General features: G+C 44.0%; 2 protein-coding genes across 4 annotated transcripts in view; both read left to right on the top strand.

Annotated features, from left to right (window-relative positions):
- Positions 1–1,320: 1,320 nt before the first annotated feature.
- Positions 1,321–3,414, top strand: LOC306915297 (sodium/myo-inositol cotransporter-like; the record flags this gene model as incomplete). The annotated part of the gene is made up of 1 exon (XM_079492599.1): positions 1,321–3,414. One exon carries the CDS (start codon positions 1,321–1,323, stop codon positions 3,412–3,414), a length of 2,094 nt encoding a protein of 697 aa, XP_079348725.1.
- A 2,642-nt stretch (positions 3,415–6,056) lies between these two features.
- Positions 6,057–10,358, top strand: part of LOC306915540 (vesicle-fusing ATPase-like) — a 40,557-nt gene continuing 36,255 nt past the window's right edge. For all 3 annotated transcript variants that reach the window (XR_013788838.1, XR_013788839.1, XM_079492924.1), the window contains exon 1: positions 6,057–6,278. Coding sequence is in view for 1 of the 3 variants with exons in the window: in XM_079492924.1 (XP_079349050.1) it covers positions 6,267–6,278 (12 nt within the window). In the remaining 2 variants the exon portion in view is untranslated. The remainder of the gene's footprint in view (positions 6,279–10,358) is intronic.

The raw sequence follows: 10,358 nt of genomic DNA, 5'->3' as shown, positions 1-10,358 counted from the left end.
TGGGTTAGGGTACAGGTTCTAGAAATCTAGTTTGTATTTTTTGAGTAGGCCTATATGTACTGCCTATTTTTGGATTATGACTTTCACTCCACTACATTTCAAAAACATATTGTACTTTTCACTAATTCATAATACAAAAGTATTATGAATTAACCTTTTACACCCTATTTCAAATAACAGTTATATCCTAGTGAAAATAACAGATCAACAAAGCTCACAACGCATCACATTGCAATGACAATGTGTTGTGAGCAGTGTTGGGTGTAACGACGCTATTAATAACGGCGTTATATAGATCCTTTTATCTAATATGCAATATTTTCAGGCAAAGGACCTACACATGTCTGCTATCATAAACCACTTCAAGTTTTTCAATTGATGAAACAGGTCCGGAGTTATTAAACCGAAAGTGGATGCTGTTCCAGTGTTACATTTGCTGCGCATATGGGATTACTTGTAACGGCATGCGCCATAAATGTAACAACAAAAATGCCATTAAACATATCGTTTTCATCTTAAATCAATTATATTTCATTGAAGCAACTCTTTAACATTGTTTTCATACCATGGATGTGATAAGAAAATGTATCAAACATATGGGAATTATATTACTGGGTATACCAGTTTGGGCATTTGAGTCAGTTCAATGGGAAAATACATTGATTACACAAAAAAGTTGATTGAGTTGTACAATGTTATACAACCCTAAGCTGATTTAGAATACACTAATTGAAAGACAGCTGACTGAACATAATATTGGCCAATATGTCAATATGTAAATATTCCATAATGTTATGATATGACATGGCATGTGTTACAATTGAACCACGTTGAAAGTCCTTCCTTGGCATTGCTTACAGACCAGAACTAACGTGCATAGTGTCTGAAAAAGATGCAAACTAAGAACATAAGCATGTAGACATCCATGTCGATTTTAGCTCATCAACATCAAAGAAAAGATTTGTAGACCACAGATACTCAAGGAGAAAATGTTTACGCATTTTGAGAAAAGCCAGTTTTCTGTCAATAATATCCAGTAGGATGAAGGAAAACACTTGAAACGTAGAGTACGTTGCTGTACATATACTGACGCAATGACGTCATGATGGAGTTGACCAATCAAGAGAAAACGTGCATGTTACAACCATGACGCCTTACAACCGTGGCGGCTCTCCCCCTACATATTATATGCCCATATGACATGTGACATGACATATGACACACATCACATTCATGCCAGCTATCACTTATATGACATATTGAGACATTTTGGTAATACTTAGCAGAGCGTTTCCTTAACGTAGGCTAATCTGTAAAACAATGGCTCCTGCAATGGAGGCAGCTGACATTGCCGTCGTAGCACTTTATTTTGTCTTGGTGTTAGGCATCGGATTTTTTGCCACGTGGAAGACCAATCGCAGCACCGTAAGTGGCTACTTCCTGGCTGGGCGCTCTATGACATGGATAGTCATTGGAGCATCACTTTTTGTCAGCAACATCGGCAGTGAACATTTCATAGGCTTAGCTGGATCAGGAGCTGCAAGTGGCTTTGCTGTGGGAGCATTCGAGTTCAACGCAATTTTCCTGCTCCAGCTACTGGGCTGGGTGTTCATCCCTGTGTACATCCACTCAGGGGTCTACACCATGCCGGAGTATCTGTCCAAACGCTTTGGAGGCAACAGGCTGAGGGTTTACTTTGCTGTCTTGTCTTTATTGCTCTACATGCTCACAAAACTCTCTGTAAACTTGTATTCTGGAGCTCTGTTCATTCAGGAGTCAATGGGTTGGAACCTTTATCTGTCCATTATCTTTCTGATTGGTATGACTGCACTGCTCACAGTAACCGGCGGACTCAAGGCAGTGATGTACACAGATACTCTTCAGGCAGTGTTGATGATTGGTGGAGCCCTCAGCTTGATGGCGATCAGCCTGGTTAAGGTGGGTGGGCTGGAGGGTGTTCGGACAAAGTACATGCAGGCCGTCCCCAATGTGTCTGCTATCTTGACCAGTGGCAACTTTACTTATGCTCACTCCTGCCGCATCGAGCCCAAGCCTAATGCTATGTACATGCTTCGTGGACCTCTTGACGAAGACATGCCTTGGCCAGGGTTCCTTCTTGGCCAAACCCCGGCTTCCATCTGGTATTGGTGTGCTGACCAGATCATTGTCCAGAGAGTACTCGCAGCAAAGAACATTGCTCATGCCAAGGGTTCCACACTCATGGCTGGATTACTTAAAGTCCTGCCCATGTTTATAATTGTCATCCCAGGTATGATTTCCCGGATCCTATTTGCAGATGAGATTGCCTGCATTGGGCCAGAGCACTGCTTGGCAGTGTGCGGTTCTCAGGCCGGCTGTTCTAACATCGCCTATCCACGTCTGGTCATGTCTGTGATGCCTGTGGGCCTGAGGGGTCTGATGATGGCAGTCATGATTGCCGCCCTGATGAGTGATTTAGACTCCATCTTCAACAGCGCCAGCACCATATTCACTCTGGACATTTACCAGAGTGCTCGAAAAGACGTGTCCCAGAGGGAACTACTGGTTGTGGGCCGACTGTTTGTGGTGTTCATGGTGGCCATTAGCATCGCCTGGGTCCCTGTCATCATTGAAATGCAGGGCGGGCAGATGTACCTCTACATACAGGAAGTAGCTGGCTACCTGACTCCACCTATCGCTGCCCTCTTCCTACTGGGCGTGTTGTGGAAACGCTGTAACGAAACAGGTGCATTCTGGGGCGGCATGACAGGCTTCACACTTGGTACACTGCGTCTGACCCTGGCCTTTATCTACCGTGAGCCTCTCTGTGATCAACAAGATGATCGGCCTTCCTTCATTGCAGACGTCCATTACATGTATGTGGCAGCAGGGTTGTTTTGGGTGTCAGGGATTGTCACTGTGGTGGTCAGTCTCTGCACCCCCCCACCAGATAAGGAGCAGGTTCGCACCACCACTTTGTGGGGGCTGCGCAACATCGACAAGGCTCCACTAATGGATCAAGATGACATCGAGAAGAGCAATCGTAATGAAAGCCACCATAAAGATCTTCCCCCGGATGAGAGATCTCTAGTTGGAGCAGACATCAACTTCCCGTTCCCATCCACGGATCATGACCCAGCAACACCTAGCACAGAGGCAACCCTGGCAAACACCCCTGGAGAACAGATTGGTAATTCGAAGGCAGAGCTGATCAGGGATGAGGAAGGAAAGCATGGCATGGGTCCGAGTCTGATCAATTCGTTTTGTGGATACAAGGAGGGAGAACAGACCACCACGCCAAAGGGAAGCAAGGAGGATGAGAGGGTTATTATGGAGATGCTGTATGAGCCTCCGAGAATTAGACTGCTGCTAAATGTCGGCCTGCTACTTGTCTGCTCATTGGGCATCTTCATGTATGTTTACTTCTCACTATAGTTTTGTTCAACACTAAACTGATGGGAAGATTGAAAAATCACACCCCGTGTGAATTTATGATAGCGGACATTTGACATTGCTACAAGTTTTCCCTTCAATGTCAATGGCGTTTAATGTTTTGATGTTTACTTTACGTCATATTTAGCGGAATTATCAGCTCTTATCATCATACATCATCATGCATCATCTCATACTGGCCAATCAGAATGCCTGTCGCCTGTGATTGGTTAGCTGATTTGCTCGTTTACATATGACGTACATTTTACCTTCAATGTCAATGGCGTTTAATGTTTTGATGTTTAATTTACGTCATTTCTCCGTTCAACGTCAATGGCAAAACTTGAGACGGGTGGGGACAAAATTTAGCGGACATTTGACCGGAATTCTCTTACCGTGGTCAATGGCAAATCTTGTGACGTATGGGGACAAAAGCTGTTTATAGAAGGGGCTAGTGCCCCTTAAATATGGATAAAAATCACACCCATGTGAAGTGAGTGGTGCAACTCCGTGTGGGGCTCCCCGGAACATCCAGACCCCCAGGAATGCGCCCAGGGGGGCGGGCCGGTTCCGGCGAGCCGCCCCGCGTCCAAAACGGTTGAGTTACCGTGTACACTTGTGGTTGTGAAAACCAACCAATCGTAATTTTCGTGCTCGGACAGACCCAGCCAGGGACGGACACAGCCAGCCAGCCAGCCACCCACCCACGGACACACATAGCTCCGTAAAGGAATGGTTGTACCACTCAAAAAGACATACTATAGTATGTCGTTTTTCATGATATTCGACAATAAAAAAAAACTACATGACAACATACTATATATTACTAACGATTATCTTTGTAGATCAAATTAGGTTGATTGTACTAGGATACATTTGTTCAGCAATTATCTGTTGACTTGTCACAATCAAAAGGAACACAATGTCAGAGCCAGGACTAGAACCTGTGGCCTCCTGATTCACAGGTAGGCTCTTTGCCAGTGAGCCACTGGGCTTGCTGTGTACAAAAAGTCACATAATGACAAAAGAGCCAGAGGCTTGTTTCCTTTGTGGTTCATAAACATTCGAACATCTAAACAACAGCACAACAAACTATAGACAAATCTCCTGTTATTTTATTTTTTGTATCAATGTTGTTACTCAAAGGTAAAGGAAGACTGTGTTATGGCATGTAGCAAGTGGCTGGGTGTGTTAGGATGCTGCCTACATGATCTGGAGGTTGTGGGTTCAAACCCCTCTCAATTCTTTACTTTCAAGACCGATTTCCAACAACTTCAAAACAAAACAAAGGTAGGCTACCTTTTGGCGTGTCAGGTAGGCTACCTTTTGGCGTGTCAGGTAGGCTACTGAAAAATAACCCATCGATGTGTGAGCATTGGTCACGGGGAGGGCAGTGTCCTCCATGTGGTTTCCAGACAATAAAGTGGGGGGGTTATAGTAAAAATAAAACAGATGGCTAGCTGAAGACAAGTCAAAGGCAATTGCCTGGCTACGACTCAGGGGACATATGAGACTTTTGAGGTCATCAGGCTAAGGCTGTGAGCCACTGCCACAGCCACAGCCTTCAGTTAATACAGCTCTACATGTTCAAATCCCTGTTCTCCTATAGTTAAATGCTGGAGTTTCAACTTTACTAACTGAAGGCTAACACAAACAATTACCAGAAGACTTTGGCTGAGAGTGTCTGACTGATGGTGCAGTGGTTTAACGATTAGACTTTCAGTACAGACATTCCATGTTCAAGTCCCATTCCTCCTACAGCTCAATGCTGCAGTAATTTGAACTTTTCAAGGCTCGAATGAAAAATTAAAAACTCAAAAGCACCAGGAGACATCTGCTGAATGCCCAAAGGTGCCTTGGCTCAATGGTGTGGTGCGCTTGATCGGTTGCCTCTGCTACAGACAGTTGGCAGGTTCAAGTCCCATGTCATCAAGGTGCATGGAGGACCATCGGGGGTGCTCTCTCCCCCTGTTTAAAAACCTATTTGACAAAAAAATAGACTTTAAGTCCGACCTAGCCATCATAAAAATAAAATTGTTATACTATGATGTGATGTTATGATGTATTTTTTGTTTAAGTTTTTTCATCATAAAAAATAATTCGATCTGCTATGCCACATAAATGTTTTTGGATTATGGCTTTCACTCCACTAGATTTCAAAGACATACGGAGTTGTAATTTTCACTACCACTACATTTCTAAGACGTGGAAAAATACATTATGAATTTATAGGCTATTTCAAATAGCTAGCAAATAGCTATAGTGAAAACAGTCAAGCTCAAAACACATCACATTGCAGCGTGTTGTGAGCTTGTAGATCAGCTACATTCATTCTCACTTTTATTGATATTTGTTGAAAATGTCTGGTGGTAGGCCTATATAAAAATGCACTTTGTGATTCCTAATTTCTTATAGCTTTTCAATACTAGTATAGGCCTACTTCAACTCAAGTCCAAATACCGGTATGACAACTTTCACTTGTTGATTTTGATCAGGAGTATCTATTGTCTGGGTCGAGTACTTAAATTGTCCACTACTACCACTAGAAATGCTGTATAGCAATAGACACAGTCTCAACGTCAAGTGTTATGGAACCATAGCTCCATCTAACTAGGATATCCTGCTCTCTCACTCTCTTCTACGCAAAAAGTGCCCGGTCGGCTTTCTCCTTCCATTCATTTCCCACGCAATGCGTGCGTGATTACATCACGTACGTTGGCCACGCCCACCGTACCAGCACCAGAGTTCAGCACTCAGCAGTCAGCAGTAGTGTGTGCGGTGGTGAATGTAGCCTGTGGCGTAACGTTTATGCTGAATTGTTCTTGAATATATCCAGTGGGGTGAAACATACCAAGATGGCCGGCCGGGTGAGTTAATTTTAACCAAAATACGTTTTCCGATGAGCACTTTTGACTGCACACCCACTGTTACGTAACGTAGCGTTGTTTGAAGGAAGGAACTGGTGGTTTCTCTCCACAGATCATACACAGCACACACTGCTGTGTGGCAGTAATACGTCATATAAAGCCCCGGAAGACGGATGGGCTGTCTTATGACTGAAATGTTATTACCTACCATAATGTCTAGTTGTTGGTTTAACTAATGTACAAGGAGGTACTGGACTGTGGACACGCAAACACATTCTCTCGAAATCTATCTAATCTATCACACCAACTTTGAAATGAAAGTCCCAAATAAAACCGGTTTAGATCAGAAGGAAGTTGGAACTGCTTCACATGAATGGTCCACCGTCCACAGACCCGTCAGTGTATACTGTTGACCATCACAATGTAAACAAAAGCATGTGTGAGCACAAACAAAGATTCTTGAAATTTTGCTTGACAAAACGAATAATATTGTGGTGTGTACCATATCATATCATGACAGCCTGGAGTAGTATGAGTGTTTGTGGACTATACGTTTAAATCACACTGCTGATTATGTTGGGGAGAATTCAAATCCATTATATAACGTACCACTTGAAACAGCATTCTAAAGTAGACTTGTTGTTTTATTACACCATTACGATTTAAACTGAGAATAGAGATGACTCTATATAGCCTACAGTATAACTCCTGATGACGTTATGTTATTGCCAAACACTTTGTTTATTTTGTCTATATTGCACTAGGCCATAGCCTATTTCTCATTTCCATTTACTATAAAATCTGCCTCTCAGGTTCTGACCTTGTCAGACTATAGTAGTCCAAGTTGTGTATCTGAGACGTAACAGCAAAGATCAGTGGGGATGCCCTCTCTTACCCTGGATACTGTCGGTATACTACATTGATCAGTGGGGATGCCCTCTCTTACCTTGGATACTGTCAGTATACTACATTGATCAGTCGGGATGCCCTCTCTTACCCTGGATACTGTCGGTATACTACATTGATCAGTGGGGATGCCCTCTCTTACCCTGGATACTGTCGGTATACTACATTGATCAGTGGGGATGCCCTCTCTTACCCTGGATACTGTCGCTATACTACATTGATCAGTGGGGATGCCCTCTCTTACCTTGGATACTGTCGGTATACTACATTGATCAGTGGGGATGCCCTCTCTTACCCTGGATACTGTCGGTATACTACATTGATCAGTGGGGATGCCATCTCTTACCCTGGATACTGTCAGTATACTACATTGATCAGTGGGGATGCCCTCTCTTACCCTGGATACTGTCGCTATACTACATTGATCAGTGGGGATGCCCTCTCTTACCCTGGATACTGTCGGTATACTACATTGATCAGTGGGGATGCCCTCTCTTACCTTGGATACTGTCAGTATACTACATTGATCAGTCGGGATGCCCTCTCTTACCCTGGATACTGTCAGTATACTACATTGATCAGTGGGGATGCCCTCTCTTACCCTGGATACTGTCGCTATACTACATTGATCAGTGGGGATGCCCTCTCTTACCTTGGATACTGTCGGTATACTACATTGATCAGTGGGGATGCCCTCTCTTACCTTGGATACTGTCGGTATACTACATTGATCAGTGGGGATGCCCTCTCTTACCCTGGATACTGTCAGTATACTACATTGATCAGTGGGGATGCCCTCTCTTACCCTGGATACTGTCAGTATACTACATTGATCAGTGGGGATGCCCTCTCTTACCCTGGATACTGTCAGTATACTACATTGATCAGTGGGGATGCCCTCTCTTACCCTGGATACTGTCAGTATACTACATTGATCAGTGGGGATGCCCTCTCTTACCCTGGATACTGTCGGTATACTACATTGATCAGTGGGGATGCCCTCTCTTACCCTGGATACTGTCGGTATACTACATTGATCAGTCGGGATGCCCTCTCTTACCCTGGATACTGTCGGTATACTACATTGATCAGTGGGGATGCCCTCTCTTACCCTGGATACTGTCGGTATACTACATTGATCAGTCGGGATGCCCTCTCTTACCCTGGATACTGTCGTTATACTACATTGATCAGTGGGGATGCCCTCTCTTACCCTGGATACTGTCGGTATACTACATTGATCAAAGATCATTGGGGATGCCCTCTCTTACCCTGGATACTGTCGGTATACTACATTGATCAGTGGGGATGCCCTCTCTTACCCTGGATACTGTCGGTATACTACATTGATCAAAGATCATTGGGGATGCCCTCTCTTACCCTGGATACTGTCGGTATACTACATTGATCAGTCGGGATGCCCTCTCTTACCCTGGATACTGTCGGTATACTACATTGATCAGTCGGGATGCCCTCTCTTACCCTGGATACTGTCAGTATACTACAAAGATCAGTCGGGATGCCCTCTCTTACCCTGGATACTGTCGGTTTACTACATTGCCTAACAACTTTGACTCTCTGTGGGTTTGCTTTATTTTCTAGGATTTACCTAGTATTTTTCCATAATAATGCTCAACATGTTGACTCAGGACCCACGACAGCCCTCTGTTTGGTTTGGTGGCCAAACTAAGTGCTTGAGGAAGAGCATTAAATGCTCTTGAGTGGCAGGATACAGGATAGGTGAGCACTAGGGACACCTGGGCACCTTGATGCAAAATTGGCCATTTTGTTATTTCGTGGTCTAAATATAAAATAAGCAAGACGTGTTATGCCTGCACTAGGTGTAGGGACAGCATCTCTTTTCAAACACACACTGTTTGTTTGAAAAGAGATGCTGTCCCTACACCTAGTGCAGGCATAACAATGGACCAAGAAATGGACCAATCATGCGAGCTTTGAAAGCCAATGTTAGCCAATCAGGATGGAATATGGGAAATGGTGGCGCTATAGAGCGTCGCAGTCCCGCCTCCTACCCTGACCCAGGAAATGAAACCCAATGCATTATTCTCATAGACATTTCGTAAAGTATTTATTTAAAGACGGTTACGCCGCGGACAAAGCCAACTCGAGTCGTGACAACTCATGACAACACAAACAATATTTTGGACCAAACAAATAATTACAAAGAAGAAAAACAACAAAGAAAGTGTTGTAACCTGCCGTTTTTTTCTTCTTTCTAATTATTTGTTTGGTCCAAAATATTGTTTGTGTTGTCATGAGTTGGCACGACTCGAGTTGGCTTTGTCCGCGGCGTAACCGTCTTTAAATAAATACTTTACGAAATGTCTATGAGAATAATGCATTGGGTTTCATTTCCTGGGTCAGGGTAGGAGGCGGGACTGCGACGCTCTATAACAGGCTGTTGTGAAATATTTGGGGCAGAGGTTCATTGTTGGCATCCAGGGAGTGTGTGTGCAGTGTGGCATGGATGGGGCCAACAGTGCCGGAGATGAGCTGGTGACGGACGGACGGATGGACGGAGTGCAAAACATACTCTTGACTACATATATTCTCCTAATTGTCTGAGGTTATGCAATTAGCTAATGGCGCCATTGGCAATTTGGCTATAATCTATAATTCAGCCCAGTGAAGATCTTCATTCAGTGACGTGAACTTTCTCTTAGTGATTTTGCAACAGAGCCATGGGAAGAAGTGGAGAGGGAGGATGCCATTGAATTGCACACAGGCAAATTCGAGGCAAAGGGAACTCCACCACATGCATGCATACAAGACACAGCCCTGTGAAGCTTATTGACTGTATGTATTCTATCTGAGGTGCCACTAGCCCTCAAAACGCAAAATAATGATTATCAGCGAAGCTAAGCAGTAAGGGAAGTTAATAGCAACCATGAGAAATGCAATAATTCCAGACTCTGTGGGCAGACATTGCCTGCCCACAGAGGAGGATAATGGTGTCAGTGCAGAGACTGCAGTGCAGAGCTGCTTACTGAATCACCACAGTTACCGTACCTCTCACTTCCCACTGTATAGCTCTGTAGGCAAGTACTGTAATCTGTCACAATTTATAGGAAATAGTAGCCACTAGTAGCCAGGTGATACTGCTGTGTGTGTGGGTACAGTTTATCTGTATACATACAAGCAAGTGGTCTGGAC

Source organism: Electrona antarctica (genome assembly GCF_951216825.1).
Source record: "Electrona antarctica genome assembly, chromosome: 22".
In the NCBI taxonomy this organism is placed as follows: Eukaryota; Metazoa; Chordata; class Actinopteri; order Myctophiformes; family Myctophidae; genus Electrona; species Electrona antarctica.
Note: the sequence above shows the minus strand (reverse complement) of the source record. Positions and strands in the feature narration are given on the sequence as shown.